This window comes from Ochotona curzoniae, unplaced genomic scaffold (assembly GCF_017591425.1).
Source record: "Ochotona curzoniae isolate NIBS_2020 unplaced genomic scaffold, NIBS_Ocur_1.0 patch175, whole genome shotgun sequence".
Classification (NCBI taxonomy): Eukaryota; Metazoa; Chordata; class Mammalia; order Lagomorpha; family Ochotonidae; genus Ochotona; species Ochotona curzoniae.
In genome coordinates, this window is record NW_024466723.1 from 47,446 (window position 1) to 65,573 (window position 18,128).

Below are 18,128 nucleotides of genomic sequence, written 5' to 3' on the forward strand. Positions count from 1 at the left end.
GATGTCCCACGAGGTGGTGGCATAGCCCAGACACGGATGCCCTCATAGTCCCTGGAGGTTCCTCAGTTTGAGGACGAGGGCATAGGACAGGCGAAAGGGGTCGCTTTGAGCCTGCGCGCTGCCCTCGAGATCCGTGATGCGGACCAGCCCGCGCTGCCCTCTTACCTGCGGGGCAGAGCCGGAGCCGCCGCGGCCACCTGCTCTCGCCTCTCTGCACGCCCGGCGGCTGCCGGCTGGCCGGCGAGGGGTGGGGCCGGCGAGGGGCGGGTCCAGGAGCTGCGGCCCCGCCCCAGCCCAGTCCTGGCCGGGTGGGCAGGGCCGGCTGATGCAGGTGGGGCGGTGTGCATCCCGGCCGCTCCGCACAGCTGGCAAGTTGGGACCCCTGGGAGTCCCGAGGACCTCGTGGCAGGCTCATTCTTGCCCAGGTGCCCAGGTGTATGCAGCCAGCGACTGCACGTGAAGCTCCAGCTCAGGAAGAGGCAAGTCCAGAAGTGTCCCCCCACCCCCGCCAACGTGGCAGGATGGGCAGGTGGGTGAGGGGAACCTCCTCTGAGCCTGCCTGCTGGCGGGGGTAGGTCCTGCCAGGCAGCTCCCCTCCAGGGCCCCAGTCCCTGCTCAGGTCCCTCAGCTGTCCCTCCAGATTCCATTGAGTTCAGCCATGTTCAAGGCCACTGAGCTTTCCTCCCTGAGGTCCTACCCCGCCTTCCTCTGTACCCCCGCCCCCCCAATTTTATTGACCTGTGAGAGGCGCATGGCTAGTCAGAGGATCAGAACTCCAGGCCAAATGAGGAGCAGGTGGACAGGAAGGGCCCCAGGGTGGGGACGCAGATAGGGGACTCTGGAGCAACATCCATGTGGACCTGAGAGGAGGCAGAGAGGGGGCTCTGGGAGGGAGGGGTGCAGCCATGGATACTGGAGCTAGGATTTCAGCTGCAACAGAAGGGAGCGTGGAGGACTGCTGTGGCCTGTCCACCCACCCTGGGACAGACAGGAGGTCAGACAGCTGGAAGAATGGCCACCACCACTCCCCCCTCCTCACTTCTTGGAGGTGACCCTTGCCTCCTGGGCCTCTCACCACCGAAATAGCCCTTCCCTGAAGAGTCAACCTAGATCTTGCCTTTTTTTTTTTTTTTTTTTGCTTATTAAAATGAGAACAGGAAATGTAGGACTTCATAATTCCCTCACACCCTAGCTCACCTGAACCCACCCCTCAAGTCCTGGGGTGATGTGCGGGCATGGAGCGAGGACGGGAAGTGGGCATTGGGCTGAAACCCATGAAGGGGTACAAAACCTCCCCCCACCTTTTTTTTTTTTTTAAGATTTCTTATTATTTAAAGACAGAGTGTAGAAGAAACATCTTCCATCCCCTGGTTCATTCTGCATCCACGTGGGAGACCCAGAAGAAGCTCCTGGCTCTTGGCTTTGGACCCTCTCAGCACTGGCCATTGCGGCCACCTGGGGAGTGAACCAGTGAATGCAAGATCTTGTCTCTCCTTCTCTCTGTGTTTATCTGCCTTTCCAATAATAATGTTTTAAAAAATCTTTAAAAAAGTGGAACGACTTGGACTCAAACCGATGCTCATATGGGATGCTATAGCAGGTAGCTTTACCCACTCTGCCACAGTGCCAGCCCCCTCACCTTCTGATGAGTCTCAAATTTAGACTGATGTTCCTGCTGAGTAAGGCCCCATGACACCCATGAAAAGAGAAGTGTTTTATCATTGTCATTATGCAGCAGGCCACAGGGAGGGTGGGAAGAGGACAGGATGCGGTAGGGGTGGGGAGGCTGTGTTCTTGATCTTGATGTGGGCGAATGTCTGTGTGAGACCTCACAGAACCACACACTATCAATACATGAGTTTATTTCATCAGAGTTCCTGAAACCTTCCATGCATTTCTGCTCCATTTTCTCATCTATCGGACGCTGGTGAGGGGCTTCCAACAGTGGTCTAGCTCACAATGGGGGAAACAGAGGTTGACCTGTGGGCTCCATCCCTCCATCCAGTGTGCCTCACTCTGTGTGTGTGTGTGGCTGGCTGAGCTGGAGCTCTCCAGGTGCTTCCTCATTTGGGGAATCTTCCCCCATCAGGGCACCAGGTGATGCTCTGGTCAGTGTAGGAGGGGACAGGATCCAGGGTTTGGAGTGGTGGAGGCGGAGGTGGTGACTGCTGCTGCAGGCTCTCCTGCCCACTGCAGGCTGATCTGGGTACTACAGCACCAAGGCGGTCAGTCCAGCAGGAGATCCTCCAAACTCAGGCCACAATGCTGTACTAAGTCAAAGTCTGGCACCGGGAAGGGAACGCGGGACCATTTCTTAGCCTGGATCCGCCCTCGGGGGGTCTCGAGCAGCATGCTCCGGACTTTGAGCACCGGCAGGTTCAGGGACTTGTAGATTATCTGCAGGCCCCAGCGCTGTGGGCCAGGGAAGGAGAGACACAGTAGCTCAGGGTGCTTGCCTCTGCCTTCAGGAACAACTTCCGTACACCCCGCAGGCCTGCCTCTCTCAGACTGAGGGCTCTAGCTTGGGACTCAGACCCAGCACTTACCTCCCCACAGTTCCTGCAGCTAATGACACCCCCAGGCTTCCAGTCCCGGAACTCTCTGTCCATGGCCACGGGGTCCCGGGAGACAGTGTAATAGATCCTGGGGAGGAGTGAGATGGCCACAGCCCTCAGGGACTCCTGGCTGTGGCTGCACCTGAGCTTCCCCCTGCGAGGGCCTTCCCAACTTCCCAGGGCCAGGAAAGGGAAACCTGCAGGACACCCTGCCTGATTCCACCATCCTTTGGCCAGGTTCAGGAGGAATCCAACAACCTCCTAAGGGACTGCCTGCCTCAGTCTTCACGCCTGATCCCAAGCCATGCTCTGCTACCTGCTCGAGCATGGGGAAGCTGCCAGTCTCTTGTTTGAAAAACTACAGAGATTCCTCATTCCCTCATTCCCTCGTGGGTAAAGGCTGACCCCTTGGGCTTATCTCTGTGTCCCGGGTCTTTGGTCACCTTCACATCCATCCATCTTATCTCATGCACATCCAACTTGTCCTCCAAGGCCTAGGTGGAAGGTTGTGTTCACAAATGAGAGCACTTCCGTGAGCACCTGGCACATAGCAGGTGCCTACTCAACACCTGAGAATGGTGCCAGGGATGGCGGAACTGACCCTCCAGGAGTCAGAGGCTGGGGGATGGCTCGGGGACAGCCTCTCTTGATATCGTCTGAGGAGCCAGGACCACACATCGGCCACTTGGAACCCTGAATTCCAGCTCTTAAGTCACAAGACACGTGGCTTCTCTGAGCCTCTCTGACCAAGGAGATGTGAATAAAACTTGCCTACCTAGGGTAGAAATGCCAGCTCTGTGCTGGATAAAATGCCCCCTAGGAACTATCTGGATGAGAGAGGAAGTTCTTTGCCCCTAGCCCCATGCCCATGCTCCTGCCAGGACTCACGAGAAGTTGGGGTTCACGTTGACGTGGTGGGCACCCTCCACCTTCCGCAGGTCACTCCCGTGGCCCACAGTCTCCGTGCAGTTGATGCACCGTAGCTGCACCTGCTCCGCAGCAAACTGGTTCCGTGCTTGCTTCTTCTGGTCAGCCCGGGCTGCCCGGTGAATTAGGGATGCGAGCTGCAGATCTTGGATCTGGGGGGTCAGGAAGAGGCATGGATTTGGCACTCATCACAGAGCAGCTCCAGTGACGGTGCTGGGGCCACAGGGGTAGACGGCACCACCCCGCACAAGGCCCAGCTGCAGGGACTCAAGGCCTAGCAGGAACCAGCCTGTCCTCCCTGACAGATGCATGCCTGCCTCTCCTTCTCACCCTCTCTCCCTCCACCTCTCACCGCCTCCACCAAGGTAACCCATGAGGAAGGAGGCATGGAGTGGCATGTGTGCGTGATTATGCATGTGCATGTGTGAGCCCCACCACATAGAGCTCCATGGCCTGCCCATCCCTGCAGGACTGACCTTGGCCTCATACACTGCTGGGTCCATCTTCTGCACAGCAGCCACTGCCTGCTCCATCAGTGCCTCCAACATCTCGTTGGTCAGCTCCCTCCGTAGCTCCCGGCTGTCCTTGGTCGCCACAAACGAGTACACACTCTGACCCGCACGGGCCCGGCCCCTGGCCTGGGGAGGGACGAGAAGCAGGGCCTGAGAAGGGCTGGAGTCCCAGCCTGGAGCCTCCAAGGGGCTGGGGCAGAGGGGCGGGTGCGTACCTGTACCATGGAGATCTCATTGGTCAGCAGCCCATAGCGCACCACCATGCTGCACTGCAGGATGTCCAGCCCCTCCTCGGCCACGCTTGTGGCCACCAGCAGGTTCAGCGTGCCAGCCCGGAACCTCCGGATCACATCTTCCTGGTCCCTCTGGGTCAGGGCAGAGCGGGCAGAAACAGGTGGTCGGGATCAGGCCCCCGCTTGGCCTCTCTGTTCCACCAGCCTGTGCCCAGAATTTTGTCCCCAGACCCCTTTCTCTGCCAGAAATTCCCAGGCTCTTTGCTGCTCCTGAACGGGACTAAAGACCACCCTCTCCTCCCCACAGTCCCCTCCTGCCTCTGGGAGTTCTTAGGTCTACTCCTCTGCCCAGCAAGGGGGACATCAGCATGGCTCTCTCCCTGGGGCTCCCCGGCCCCATGCCTCTGCACCCCGGGGAACTCCCCCAGCCCCCACCTGGGTCATATGTGAGCTCTGACTGCCGCTGCCCGCCCCGATCAGCTGCTGGGCCCTGATGTCAACCATCTGCAGGTCAGGCTGCTGCTGGAGCCAGAGCAGCAGGGAGCGGGCACTCTGGCGGGTACGGGTGAAGATGATGCCCCGGGGGTTCTTAGGGCCTCTGAATTGCTCCTGCAGGATGCTTTTTAGCTTCTCCAGCTTGGGGTTCTCAGGGCCTTGTGTCGCCAGGCAGTCCAGCTCGTCCTTATATTCTGCCATGAAGAGCCACACGAGATACAGGTTTCAGGTCAAGGGCTGGGTTGGGCAGGGGCACTTTGTAGGGACAGGGTGGCAGAAGTGCAGAGAGGCCCAGGGTAGGATGCTTGCTCCCACTTCATTCCCAGGTGCAGCTAAGGGCACCTGTGCACTCACTCCCAAGCCACTGCACCTCCTATGCTCTTCACCCTAGCTCTCAGGGCAACCCTGAAGCTGTTCATGTGGAACTCAGCACCCAGGACAGACTGGGCCTCCACCCTACCTGATCTGGGCTTCCAGCACCCAACTCCACCCCTTCATCCTCCCTCTCTATCCAGAGGGACCACCCACCCCAGGCTTGAAGGACCCTACCATCTAGATAGCTTCTCAAAGGCCCAGCACTGTGGCATAGCTGGTAAAGCCACCACCTGTCTTGCTGACATCCCCTATGGGCATGGATTCGTGTGCCAGCTGCTCCACCTCCCATCCAGGTCTTTGCTAATGGCCTGGGGAAGCAGTGGAGGACAGTTTGGACCCCTACACCCATGTGGGTGAAATATTTCCTGGCCATAACCTTGCATTCTGATTGAAAAATTCAGGTTCCTGGATGCTTGCTGGCACCTTCCCAGCAGGCAGTACACCTGTGCCCTGGCCAGCCTCTGACACCACCGGGGCTAGCCCTGAACCCCACACCTGCACTTACCATTGAACAGTGCCAGCAGCCAGCGCTCGGCGTGCAGGATCTGAGCCTTAGTGGCACGCTCCCTGTTGTAGAAATCTCGCAGGGTTTCCAGGGCATCCACGGCGCGCACCGTGTCGTGGATGAGCAATGCATCGTTGTAGCGCCTCAGGTGAAGTGCATATACCCGCTTCTCCTGCTGCCCAGCCGCAGCCGCTGCAGGCCACCAGCAAGGGGTCAGAGTGGGCCCAGGCTCCACCCCATGGGCTAGGACCCACCCAGCAACCTGGCCCTTTGCAGGAGAAGTATGCCTCACCAGTCTGACTCAGCTCCACCACCTGCTGCTCGTAGGTCTGTGTGCCAAAGTCCCGGCTCAGCTCGGGCATATCCATCTGGTCATGCACTTGGTCCATGAGCTTCTTCAGCAAGTCCCCAAATGGGTCCTAAGTAAGAGAATGATGTGGTGTGAGGAATCCCAGAAGCAACAGACACCCATGTAGCCTTTAGCAGAAAGCTTTGATAGAGTTAGTGAGAGGCAGACACACACAAAATTCCCACCCACTGGCTCACTCCCCACATGGCTGAGGCAGGGCCAAGCCAGGAATTTCTTCCTGGTCTCCACAGGTGTGCAGAGGCCCAAGCTCTAGGGCCATTCTCTGCTGCTTCTCCAGGTGCATTAGCAGGAAGTTGGATGTGAAGCAGAGCAGCCAATGTTTGAAACATGGCTCTCTGTTTTATCTGAGAGTTCCAGAGGCCAGCAGGAGAGTGAAGGAGGCGCCCATTCTGTCTCAGTCGCTGTGCACCCTGGCCCCCTGACCCCGCCTTGTCATAACCATCAGACAGTGGCCTCAGCATCCCAGGTGCAGAGCTTGCCAGTGTGGGACAGAGGCCAGGCTCCTGCAAGGGGACATCGAAACCACAGACCATGGATGTGGGCTGGCTGCATCCCACACTTCACCGAAGGGAGACAGGAGACTCTAAAACCCCACCAGAGGCTGTAAGGGTAGACTCAAGAGCCAAATCTCAGTGTGTGAACCTCGCAGTGGACTGCTCAGTCAACCCATGTCCTGCCCCGCATGCACCTGGCTGCGACGGTGGCAGAGGTCATATCGTTTGCAGGGCTGCTGGATGTGCTGCTGCAGCTGGGACTGGTAGCGCTCTGGTGACATGATGCGCCAGGTGTCCAAGTTGGCACAGAGCTGGGGACGAGACAGAGGCTTCAGTGGTGGGGGAAGGGAGGCGGGTGGCAGCTGGGGACAGGCAGCTCAAGGTTTCTGGAGGGAAGGGATTCACTTTGGTGACAGATGGTTCCCTCTGCTGCTCCCTGCCCTGGTGAGGTCCTGGGCACTGGAAGCATGGGGCACCTGTGTGGCTGTGAGAGAGGCAGAAGATAACCCAGAAGGAGATATTTGGTGAAGCAATTCTGGAGACTCAAGTTGGATAATGGACACATTGCCGTGAGGGGTGATTGTGGGGGACAGCAAAGAGGTAACATTCAGGCTGAGGAATGCCAACAGAGCCTTACAGCACAAGCCAGACGAAGGCAGGGCTAGATTGTGCGTGGGACTTCATTAAGCAGAGACAGCAGAAGTTGATGGAAAGTGCAAGAAGCCATTGGAGGCTAGACCTTGTTTGAAAAAGGGGCCTGGATTCTGCCAGAAGGGCCAGAAGAGCAGGGCTGGTAGGTGGTGACAGAGGGGAAGGAAGCAAGGCAGGCAGGGCCATGGGCCTGAACTGACCTTTAGGATGTGGTCAATGGCTCCTTGGAGCTTGGAGGCCCCACCAGTGCCAGGGGAGGCTGTGAGTCCCAGCACCTGTGGCAGAGGTTGCACCTTCTGCAGCTTAAGCTCCAGGTAGCGACTCAGGATGACGTTATAGATGGTGTCCTTGTGAGTGTGGTGACACTCGTCCACCACGAGCAGTGTGAAGGCTGGGGGCACATGGGGAGGGCTGTGAATGATGCTTCACCAGCCCTACTCCCAGCCTCCCTCGCCCCCACAGCTTCCTCCCTTCACAGGACTAGCAGCTAGGTTCCAGGAAGGTGCCAGGTGTAGGGGGAGGCTTCAGTACCATCTTACCCATCAGTGGAATGAGCCTTGGCTGGCAGAGGGAGGCACTGCTGCCAGGTCTGTTCCTACCAGAGGGGGAGCCTGGCTGGGCGAGTGGCACTCCCGCCCAGCTCCAACTCCCTGGAGCTGAGGTGCACACCTGCCCCACCCCACCCCTCACCTGTGAGTTCCACATGCTCCTCCTCCTCCTTGCTTGCCAACGCCAGCTGCAGCAACTCAGCTGTGCAGATGATGAGGTCGTGGCACCGGGCCAGGTGCCCGAAGCCGGCCCGTGGTCCCATGTCCCCCCTCAGGGTGGTCATGGCCCAGCGTCCATCTAGCATGCGGCTGAACTCCTCGCTGTGCTGGGTCACCAGGTGCACCTGTAGGTGGAGAATGAGACCAGGAGTGGCTGTGGGATGAAACAGGGGCAAGGCCGACATGGCAGAGATGTGACCCGGTGCCAGATGGTGGTCAGGGTGCCAGGCAGCTGGAGAACATGGGGGCAACAGAGAGCCTGCTGATGGGGCAGTGAACACTCACCCTGTTGACCAGGACCACCACCTTGGCTCCAGTCACCGTCTCCAGGTGCCTCTTGGCCACATAGGCAGCCGCCCGGGTCTTTCCGGTGCCCGTGGGAAGCCACACAATGATATTCTTGCCTTCCAAGGCAGGCATGATCACTTCCCATTGATAAGGACGGAGCTCCATTCTGCACCAGCAGGGAACAAGGACCCGTAGCCCTACCAGCTCTCCCTGTTGAAGGCTTGGCTAGCCCCGTCCTGAGGTGCAGGTCTCCACTCGTGCTCCCCCTGGGGAGGTGGTGCTGAGCACCCCGGGAATCCACTTGCAGCCTGCCCCAGCCGGAGCTCACCCAGTTCTCTGGCTGGCAAGCAGAGGGCGGTCCCAACTCTAAAGCTGGGAGAGCAGAAATGGAAACTGAAAGTGGGAGGAGGAGCCAGCTCAGCTGACAGCTAACCTCAGGGATTTCCCAGCCCTGTCCTCTGCCCTAGGACAGGTCCTCCACCCTCTGCTCACAGGTCCTCCACCCTCTGCTCACCTGGCACTTGGCTGTAGCTGGGGCCAGCCAGATGACAGCCAGTGAGGGTTAAGGCAGTGGTTCTGAAGGCTGAGCTGGGGGTGGGGGGTGGGGGGTATGCAGCAAGCCTGAGGCTCAGCAGGTTCCAGCCTAGGGTGGCGAGCTGAGCTGCTGCTGGGAATTCCTGGGTCCCACATCAGGGCCAAGGCTTCCTATCGGGGGTCCTCCCGTCCCGCGGAAGAAATCACCCGACACTTGAGAGAGTCTCCAAGGCGCTTTATTCTGATCTTCCGTTGTGACCGTTATGACCATTACGCTCCAGCCCCTCCCCTGCCAAGCCCCCCCAGATAAGTTATCTGCCAAACCTGACCAATCAACTTAAAGAAAACCAAGGCACACCAATCAGGGCAAAGAGCCAATCACAGGGCAGGAAATGGTCAGTGCCCCCAACAGCGTCCAACTCAGCTTCCTGTTAGTGTGTCCCAGGAGCAGCAGAGGATGGCTCCTGCCAAATTCCTGGCTCAGCCCTGGTTCTCGTCGGCATTTGGGGAGCAAACCAGTAGACAAGAGGTCCCTCTTTGTCATTGCCTTTCAAGTACATACATACAACTTCCAGAAAAAAATATAGGTTCTGGTGTTTAAGAGGGTGTTGGAGGGGACCAAGGCTTTGGGAATATACCAAAGAGGCAATCACACAGAGACAAGAAAAAGAAAAAGAACAAAAACAACTTTATTGTTCCCTCCAAGGGATTAATATCAGGAAATAATGGTCCCCATACTCCACTTTCTGGGGGAACACAAACTGACAGAACAGGGCAAGGCAAGGCCAGGCCCCTCAGGCCCCTCCAAATGAGCCTGCTGCTCATCTCAGGGAGGACTAGGCCCAGGACTCCTGCCCCTGTCGCTCCGTGGGGCACAGGGCAGGCCAGGCAGCTCCTCCTCGGGTCACCTGCACCCCGCCCCCATGCCCCAGTCGGTGTCCTCTCCGCGAGGTCAGGCGCAGTGGTCACGGGCACCTGGACGCTCGAGGCCCCAGCAAGGCAGCAGGACCCAGGCTGGGCAGCAGGGGTGAGAATCGATGGAATCCGAGCTGGAGCTGCCGGGGCTGGGGAGGCGGCCCCAGGCCGGGGCTACTTGTCGATGAGGCCTCCCTCCTTGAGCTTGAAGTAGAAGAACTTCTCCAGCGCGCTGGCACAGCGGCAGTACTCGCTGTCCGGGGGGTTGTACTCCCGACAGTTGGCGATGACCCGCTGCAAGTCAGCCACAAACAGCTTCCGGGTCACGTAGTAGCGGCTGCGCAGCCGCTCTGTCATGGTCTTCAGGTCTAGGGTCAGGAGACAGTCTCACCTTGCAGCTGCGCAGATGTCTGCTGGGGGTGGGGGCGGGGTGGGGGTGGGGAGGGGATGGGAGGGCAGCTCCTCACCAATGGGGAAGCGGATGACCTCGTAGTAGTCCGGGGCCTCCGACTTCTTCACGGGCTCCATGAAGGGCCAGGCACTGGGGTGGGACTGGAGGGAGAGCTGAGCTGGGGACAGGCACCTCCCGGACCCTGCCCAGCCCACGACTGCCCCTAATCCCGACAGCATGGGAATTCCCCAGAAGAGGGGGGGGCCTGGTTTCCCACCTTGATCTGGGCCAGCAGGTTCTTGAGGGTTGTGTAGAGCTGATCTGGGTCCTTCAGCTCCTTCCTGGGATGACATGCCAAAGCCTGGGGCTTCAGCCCTGGGTCGGCCCCGACCCCCACCCTGCCCCCGGAGGAACACTCACCCCTTCTCCTTCCCCAGTGGCTTCCAGCCAGTCTCTCCTGCAAGAAGCGCAGAGGGGGAAGGACCCCTTAGGATGCGGGGCCACACAGCAGGTGCCCATCCACACCGCAGGCAGGTTGCCCTCCCACCCGCCAGGAGTTCTGCTCACGGATGCCAGGTACGCTCTCCACCGGGATCTGTCGAACGCCCTCCTTGAAGCAGCTGAGCCCAGGGTACACCTTGCGGATCTGGGCCTGCTTGCGCTCAATCAGCTTCTTGATGATCTGAGGGGAGGCAGGGTCTGAGGCGCTGCTTGTGGCCACTGCCTGGCCTGGGCTGGCTGGCAGGGTGCGAGAGCCTGGCCTCTGTGGGCCCTCACCCAGCACCAGCCCTGCTAACCACCCCGCACTCCAAGGAGACAGGCATGGACCCAGATGCCGGCCATGTTACACGTGCTTTGGCACACGTGGGGCTCCCTGCCCCCATCACCTCTTTCTGCTTCTTGATGATGTGCGACAGCTCCGTGTAGGGGATCCGGGGGTTCAGCTCGCACTCCATCAGCGTGGCGCCCTCGTAGTCCTTGATGTAGCCCAGATAGCGGCTCTTGGGCACCTTGATGTCCTTGGAGAAGCCCTGGGGCGGCAGGATGGGCTGCTGCGGCTCAGGAATACCCCAGGAATACCTGTGCCAGCCAGGGCCCTGCTCCCACACTTCCTTCCTGCCTACCACCCCGCACCCACTCACCTGTGAGCCTCCCAACTGTCCTGGCCGGCCCCGTCCTTCCCTGGGGCAGTGGCCGGAGGAAGAGAGGCGGCCAGCAGAGGGGACACCAAGGGGCACCTCCTGCAACCACTACAGGGCAGGGCCAAGCAGGGGACCGGGCAGGTGTGGGGCGAGGCCCACCTGCTTTTTGAAGTAGCCGATGGCGTACTCATCAGCGTAGGTGAGGAAGTACAGGATGTTGTGTTTGATGTGATACTCCTTCAGGTGGTTCATGAGATGCGTCCCATAGCCCTGTAGGGAGAAGGAGGTGGGAGGGCTGAGGTGAGGCGGGCCAGGAGCAGGGGGAGGAGGTGGAGTCTGTGGCAGGCACAGGGCCTGCTCGTCAGGCTCCCCTCCAGTGAGCCCAGGAGGCAGGGGGCATGTCTCCTTCAGGCCACAGAAGCGAAGGTGGAAGGCAGCTACCCCGGGAGCTGTGTGCCCAGCCAGGACCCCGTTCCTCTCAGTCTGCCAGTTGCTGATGCCCACACCTCAGAGCTGGGAGTGAGGGGGAGTTACAGGAGGCTCGGCCATGGTGCTGGTGCTGCCACACTGAGCCAGGGACATACCCAGCAGAGCTGCCTGGCACTGGGGCTCAGCAGGGTCATCTGCCACTGGAGGTCCACAGCCCCTGTTGCAGCAATGGGATCCCATCCACTTCCACTCCAGCTCCCTGCTTCACCCTGCAGGCACCAGGCACTGGCCAAGCACCTGGTCCCTGGCTTCGGTCTAGCCCAGCTGTGTGGACATTTGGGGAGTGAGCCAGTGGATGGGGGAACTCTCTCCTCTCTCTCAAATAAGTAGAAATAAACTAAAAACCAAAAACTGAAAAGTAGAACAAGGGATCCAGGGAGTGTACCCACTAGGTCAATTAGAGGGGAGAGCCAGCCCAGGGCGGCTGTGTCACGCACAGTGGCACCACAAGACAGTGCAGTCCTCCCGAGCTGCAGAGCACGCCACTGCCAATGGGGCTTCCCTTTTTTATTTTTAAAGATTTATTTATCTTTACTGGAAAGTCAGATTTACAGAGAGTAGACAGAAAGATATGTCCAATGATTCATTCCCCAAATGGCTGCAACAGCTAGAGCTGAGCCAATCCAAAGCCAGGAGCCAGGGGTCTCTTCTGGGTCTCCCATGAGGGTGCAGGGTCCCAAAGCTTTGGGCCGTCCTCTACTGCTTTCCCAGGCCACAAGCAGGGAGCTAGATGGGAAGTGGGTCCGCCAGTATTAGAACTGGCGCCCATATGGGATCCCGGCACATTCAAGGCGAGGACTTTAGCTGCTAGGACATCGCGCAGGGTCCCAAAAATACTTTTAAAAATAAAAGTTTTCATCCACTGGATCTTTCCGAAAATTACCTTTAACAGCCCAAACCGGTCAAGGCCAAAGGTAAGAGCCTGAAACAGCCTGATATCCCAGGTGGGGAGCCAGCCCTGCTGGGCTCAGGGTGTGCCTCCCGGAGGCAGGAAGCAGGAGCCCCGGGGGGCCTGGGTCTCTAACCTGCCGGGCCAACCCCGCCCCCACAGGTGTTTCTCAATCCCGTTGTCAGCGCATGAGCGCCCCCTTGTGGCGATTTTTGGAACTGGCCCCTATAGGCAAGCCTTTAGAGTCCACCTACCACCTGGTCTGCAGCCGCCAGCGGTGGGCTGGGGCTAGGGCTGGGGTCAGGGGCACGGAGCTCACCTTGACCTGCTCATTGGAGGTGACGGCACAGAAGACAATCTCCGTGAAGCCCTGGGTGGGGAACATGCGGAAGCAGATGCCACCAATGACCCGCCCATCCTTGATCAAGGCCAGGGTCTTGTGCTTCCTGGGAGAAAGAGAGCCTGGTCACCGCCTGGGGTAGGGTGGGGCGTGGATCCAGCCCCCAAGGGCTCCCTGGCTCCACCACTTTGCCAGGTCGGGGGACGCACGGGTCAAAGACCAGGCGGGCAATGTACTCCTTGGGCATGCGTGGCAGCTGGTGGGAGAAGACGTTCTGCAGGCCCACCAGCCACAGCAGCACCCGCCGGTTGGCTTTGGGTGTCAGCGAGTTGCCGATGACATGGAACTCAATGATCCCGCGGCGTTCCTCCAGGCGGGCCGTCTCATCCCGGGCAGCGTTGGCCGACAGTAGGCTCGTCTGGGAACACACGGGGGTGGTGAGCTAGGGTCTCCGGCTGCCCTCCCTCACTTGCTGGTGGGCAGATGGGCTGGTTGCCCACCTCGGGCCCCAGCATGGCAGCAGGGTCAGTGATGGTCAGCATGACCTCGTTGACCAGTTCCATGGGGATGTCGCCCATCACGCGGAGCCGCTTGGCGTCCTCCAGGGTCAGGTTCTCTGGGAGTTTCCTCTTCTCCCCTGCTGGTTAGGTTGGCAAGGTTGCCCAGGGACAAGCTGGCACAAGGATGCACAGAGGCAGCAGAGGTCAGGGGTGAGGCACGCACCTGGCATTGGCTCGGCTCCTGCAGAATCCAAACTCAGGGAACTGTTGCTGCCCCCACCCGTGGCAGGGCTGAAGATGGGGGCGCTGGGCACTGCGGTGGCACTGACTGTGGCTGAGTGAGAAACCAGGGCCGGGTTCGGGGAGGGAAGGCCAGGTGTTGGTAGGTCCCTCAAGGCAACCCAGGACTCCCACCCTGCTGAGCCCCATCTTCTGTGTTCTCCCATGCCTGCCAGCCCCAGGCTCAGCACAGCCAGAGAAGGCTGCTGTTCTACCTACCGGGCCGGGGCACCAGCTGTGTGCCCTCTGAGGGTGGCATGGTGAAGCCTGACTCCCAGATGGGAGAGTTTGCCCCGTATATCTCTTCTTCCAGCATGGACAGGAATCTGCAGGGAGGGTGTGATGGTCCATGACTCCACCTGCCCCGCCCCCCAGGCCAGGGGAGCCTGAGCCAGGCCCCTGGGAGTGTGGGGGGAGGCCGGAGGCATGCCGTGGTCACAGACCCCCCTCTGGCTTCTGGGAGGCTCTCATGGACACATGGAGACCACCAGTTTTGCCAGTGTGGGCACCACAGGGAGCCAGGGCCTGAGCGGACAGTCAGCCCAGGGCCCCTTGCTCCCTGCAGCAGCAAAGTGTGCTGGGGACCTACCCCGCCCTCCACCTCTGGATCCCACCTGGCGGAGAGGAGTGGGGGCACCCGGGGCTCTGTGCAGAGGTGATGAGCCGGTGTGTGTGTGTGTGTGTGTGTGTGTAGAGGACTGGAACAGGGGTAGAGATGTGTCACCTCGGGTGTCAGCTCTGGTTCCTTGGAGTGCTGTGCTGGGAAGGAACTTCTCTGGGGTTGGGTCCAGGCCCCCCGGAGGAAACAATTAGCATCGTGTACCAGGGTGCGGAAGGGGCAGCATTAGCCGAGGCCATGTACCTGCCATCCCCAGACTAGGCAAATACTAGCAAGCTGCTTCTGGACCATGGGCGAGTCTGCCAGGTAGATGCCCATATCCCAGAAGGCCCCTGGAGGGAGAAGAGGGACCGATCCAGGAAGGTTTCCTGGAAGAAAGGGGACAACAGCGAGGACAATGAACCTGGAATGCGGTCCCCAGGGGCAGGAAGGAGCCTTACTTGGGGAAGTGTGTGAGGATGAGGGTCCTTTTCTCTGGCACCAGCTTGTCCTTCTCCACCCGGAACTTCTCCAGCAGCTGCCGCCGGGTCACCGTGAAAATGGAACGGAGCAGGCTCCGCCCAAAGACGTGTGTGGTCTCGTAGCGAGGGAGGCTGTCGCAGCTCTGGGGCACGTGGCAGTAACACAGCCATCTGGGGTTCAGGGGACGACGGTGGGAACCACTGAATCCTCATGGGGTTTCCAAACTCGACCCCCCCACACCTTCACCCCCACTAGGCCTACCTGGTGTAGTTGACCTTGTATGTCGCCACATCCTCTGACTGGGACCTTTGCCGGAACTGAGCGGGCGTCTCCAGCTTCCAGTAGTTAAGGCAAAGCAGGAACATCTTGGAGAGTTCGAACATGGTCTGCCGCTCCCGGGGCGCCAGGTGACTAAACTTGTACTGCACGAAGTTCAGCACCCCCTGGGAAGGGGCAGGTGGGGGCGAGCCGGCAGTGAGGGGTATGCAGTCAGCTTTTTCAGCTGGGAGACCACGGGGTGCCCCTCTCTCTGTGCAGCGCCCCCTGCCCTGTCCCACCCACTACTCTCAGCCAGAGTAGGAGGGAGGACACAGCACCGTCCCTTCCCTGCAGTGACCCCCAGTTCTGCTCTGCTCACCATCCTCCCCCCATCACACACCTGCTCAATATTAGGCTTCTCAAACGGGGGGCTGCCCAGGGACCCCTCCACCACGGGCCGGGTCATCTGCAGGATACACTTGCGCAGTAGCTGGCGGAAGAAAGCGGGGGAAGAACTTCAGGACTCAGCGCAGGGACCCTCCCCACTACACCTCAGCCGCTCATCCCCGCTGGCCGGCGCGGACCCTCACCTTGAAGAGGTAGAAATAGACCTGCTTGGTGTCCGTGTCTTCCTCCTTGTGAACGGACATGAACAGGTTCTCCACGTCCACCACCATGCCCAGCAGCCGGTTCACCTCATCTTCGGACACGTTCTCCAGGTGCGACACGTGGTCGGCTGCAGGGGGGCAGCCAGCAGGGTTGGGAAGAAGGGACAGGGGAAATTGACACGACTTCCTTTCCTCATCAGGGTGCACCTGACCCCCTACCGCATGCCTCCCTAGGAGTTGCCCTGATTTCCCAGAGCTGACTTCCTGGGGCAACCTGCCTTACCCAAGGGGTGCTCACAGCTGCGGCACAGTTCGCCCAGGTTAGCTGCCGGCTGCTGGAGGTCCATGCGGGGAGCAGTGGGGGGCTTGGGGTTTTTCCAGCCATTACATTTGCAGGTTTCATTGGCCTGGAGGCAAGAGACCAAGTCAACCGGCGCTGCACCCCAGGGACAGGAGTTGCTCAGCCTCCAATGTATCGCTCCCCCACTCCCACCCAAGCCCAGGGATGCCCCCGGGCCCCGCCCCTTTCACCGTAGGCCCCGCCCCCACCTTGCAAGCAGAGAAGACCCCTAGCTTCTCAAGCTTCTTGGCGCGCGGGAGTCCCCGGACCTGCGCCTTCCTCTGGCTGGCACGCTGCTGCTGGCTCAGGCCAGGTCGCGCCGGATCCCCCCCACTCCCGGTTCCCCCACTTCCTACTCCGGGCCCTCCAGTCCCTGTGCTCCCGGCCGGCGCTGCAACTGGGGCAGCGGCTGGTGCCGGCGTGGGAGCCGGGGTCGGGGCTGAAGCGGGGCTGGGCGCAGGAGTCGGAGCTGGAGTAGGGGCTGCGGACTGAAGGGGCCGGGGCTGCGCGGTCGGAACCGGGGCCGGGGCCTGGGAGGGTTCCGCCATGGCCTTCCCCGCAGCGGAGCGGCGCCGCGCTCCCAGCCCTAGGGCCGCATGGGCAACCGGCGCGCAGTGCGCAGACGCCGCCTGCCGATGCACGATGGGAGTTGTAGTCGTCCTCCGCCGCGCCCCAAGACTGCGGCTTCCAGACTTTTCCGTCCTGTGTCTTGCTGCTGGACAGCTGAGGGCGCAGGGGGATGCTAGACCGCGCTTCGTCCCTTCCAATTTCTCTGGAAAGCATCCGAGAACGTTAACGGTTGTTGCGTTCTTGGGGACGAGGAGCATCCTAGGAAATAGGCGCCCGTTTGGGGGGGGCTGTGCGCAGCCCCTGCCACCCCACCCCCACGGGCGCCGAGGCCCCGGTCCACGCGGCCCAGAAGTGGGGCTGCAGCCACGCAGGGGAAGCCTTGTGGAAGCTGGGACTGCCCCGGGACATGGTGGATGCCTGGGATGTTCACTCCGGGTAATGCACCTGTTCCATTTTGTGTACCTCGTGTCGACTGGGAGAAGAGTGTGAAAGGCAGGGCCAGGTGCTGGGAATAGAAGAGGGTGCGCCAGGGCCGCCCGAAAGTGACGGAAGTCAAAGGGGACCAGTGCATGGGGCGGGGTGAGCTGCGCTCAGGAGGACACCCCCCCTCCCCCCCGAGAACCCACACGCGTGCCCCAGCTTGGAGCCTCGAGCCCCCGGTCAGCAGTTGCTCTCTTGGATGCAGCGGGTCAGCAGCAGTTTGTCCAACGGGAGCCGGGCGACATCCAGGAGCCCCAGCGTAGCCCTCGCTGGACGGAGCCAGGTGGCCACACTGCCGGTGCAGCTGCTGAGGGACAACCCGGCTGCTGTGCAGGACCATGGCCGGGCTGAAGACAATTTTCAAATGAAGATGGACGCGCAGGGCTTCGCCCCTGAGGAGCTGGTGGTGCAGGTGACCGGCCAGAACCTGATGGTGACGGGCCAGCGGCAGCGGGAGTATGGCAACCCAGCCATGGGCGGTTACCGCATGGAGCAGAAGGTGCAGCGGCAAATGCAGCTACCGCGGGACCTGGATCCCGCAGCCATGACCTGCTGCCTGACCCCCTCCGGCCAGCTGTGGGTCCGAGGCCAGTGCGGGTCACTGCCTCCCCTTGACACCCAAGCAGGTCCGTCCCCGCCAAGACTCCGGGGCCACAGCCCTAAGAAGGGTCCCAACTTAGCCTGATCTAGTAAACCACCACCAAGTGCAGCAGCCTTCCTTGTCACTGTTGTCATCTCTGGGAATGGGGACAGAGGTAGAGAGGACAGGAAAGGAACCCGGAGGGCCACGGAGAAGCTGGCCACTGTGGCCGGGCCGCAGAGCAGCTCCAGCAGCTCCAGCAGGGGGCAGCAGAGGGCTGGGCATGCTGGGGGCCAGGAGGGACAGTTGGGAGGCTGTGGAGCGAAGGCCCTGAGGACAGGTGCTAAGTGGAGGCAGGCGCTGTAGACAGACACAGCAATAGAGACCACTGATACAGCCCACAATCTGGGGAGGGCAGGGAGTCAGGGGTGGTGGACAAGCCAGTAAGGAACCTCAACTGTAGCGTCTTGGGCAGCCTCCCCCACCCCACACCCTGGAGCTGCCAATAGCACCACCTTTCTCTTGGTGATCATGACCCAGCTCCCTGGCATAGTGGGGGC

General features: G+C 60.5%; 3 protein-coding genes across 4 annotated transcripts; 1 reads left to right on the forward strand and 2 right to left on the reverse strand.

The window, feature by feature from the left end:
- Window positions 1-1,847: 1,847 nt before the first annotated feature.
- Window positions 1,848-8,533, reverse strand: LOC121166567 (probable ATP-dependent RNA helicase DHX58). The gene is made up of 12 exons (XM_040995764.1): window positions 8,170-8,533; window positions 7,808-8,009; window positions 7,318-7,508; window positions 6,661-6,777; window positions 5,895-6,021; window positions 5,603-5,794; window positions 4,663-4,916; window positions 4,210-4,359; window positions 3,959-4,120; window positions 3,444-3,634; window positions 2,547-2,643; window positions 1,848-2,412 (listed from the first exon to the last, which is right to left on the reverse strand). The coding sequence occupies exons 1-12, from the start codon at window positions 8,335-8,337 to the stop codon at window positions 2,227-2,229; spliced, it is 2,037 nt and encodes a 678-aa protein (XP_040851698.1). The 5' UTR covers window positions 8,338-8,533; the 3' UTR covers window positions 1,848-2,226.
- Window positions 8,534-9,399: 866 nt separating this feature from the next.
- Window positions 9,400-16,486, reverse strand: LOC121166568 (histone acetyltransferase KAT2A). 2 transcript variants are annotated; one of them, XM_040995766.1, is made up of 18 exons: window positions 16,148-16,486; window positions 15,882-16,005; window positions 15,581-15,726; window positions 15,391-15,480; window positions 14,994-15,175; window positions 14,711-14,902; window positions 13,871-13,977; window positions 13,596-13,706; window positions 13,373-13,509; window positions 13,082-13,290; window positions 12,852-12,978; window positions 11,314-11,424; window positions 10,900-11,043; window positions 10,580-10,694; window positions 10,433-10,469; window positions 10,290-10,353; window positions 10,089-10,173; window positions 9,400-9,989 (listed from the first exon to the last, which is right to left on the reverse strand). In XM_040995766.1, exons 1-18 carry the CDS (start codon window positions 16,484-16,486, stop codon window positions 9,796-9,798), a joined length of 2,514 nt encoding a protein of 837 aa, XP_040851700.1. In that variant the 3' UTR covers window positions 9,400-9,795. The 2 variants fall into 2 exon arrangements, with proteins under 2 accessions (XP_040851700.1, XP_040851699.1); XM_040995765.1 differs by having other exon boundaries at window positions 13,373-13,512.
- A 670-nt stretch (window positions 16,487-17,156) lies between these two features.
- Window positions 17,157-17,690, forward strand: LOC121166565 (heat shock protein beta-9-like). Its single transcript, XM_040995757.1, has one exon. It carries the CDS (start codon window positions 17,188-17,190, stop codon window positions 17,671-17,673), a length of 486 nt encoding a protein of 161 aa, XP_040851691.1. The 5' UTR covers window positions 17,157-17,187; the 3' UTR covers window positions 17,674-17,690.
- Window positions 17,691-18,128: the final 438 nt, after the last annotated feature.

Excerpts from the sequence above, each read along its gene's own strand:
- LOC121166567 (XM_040995764.1), bottom strand. The coding sequence starts at position 8,337 with ATGGAGCTCCGTCCTTATCAATGGGAAGTGATCATGCCTGCCTTGGAA. Across the intron at positions 6,022-6,660 it reads TCTGCCACCGTCGCAGCCAG|GACCCATTTGGGGACTTGCT; the intron begins GTGCATGCGGGG and ends TCTCTTACTTAG. Across the intron at positions 4,917-5,602 it reads GCTGCTGGCACTGTTCAATG|AATATAAGGACGAGCTGGAC; the intron begins GTAAGTGCAGGT and ends TCTTCATGGCAG.
- LOC121166568 (XM_040995765.1), bottom strand. The coding sequence starts at position 16,486 with ATGGCGGAACCCTCCCAGGCCCCGGCCCCGGTTCCGACCGCGCAGCCC. Across the intron at positions 15,481-15,580 it reads TCTATTTCTACCTCTTCAAG|CTACTGCGCAAGTGTATCCT; the intron begins GTGAGGGTCCGC and ends TTCTTCCGCCAG. Across the intron at positions 14,903-14,993 it reads TACAAGGTCAACTACACCAG|ATGGCTGTGTTACTGCCACG; the intron begins GTAGGCCTAGTG and ends CCTGAACCCCAG.
- LOC121166565 (XM_040995757.1), top strand. The coding sequence starts at position 17,188 with ATGCAGCGGGTCAGCAGCAGTTTGTCCAACGGGAGCCGGGCGACATCC.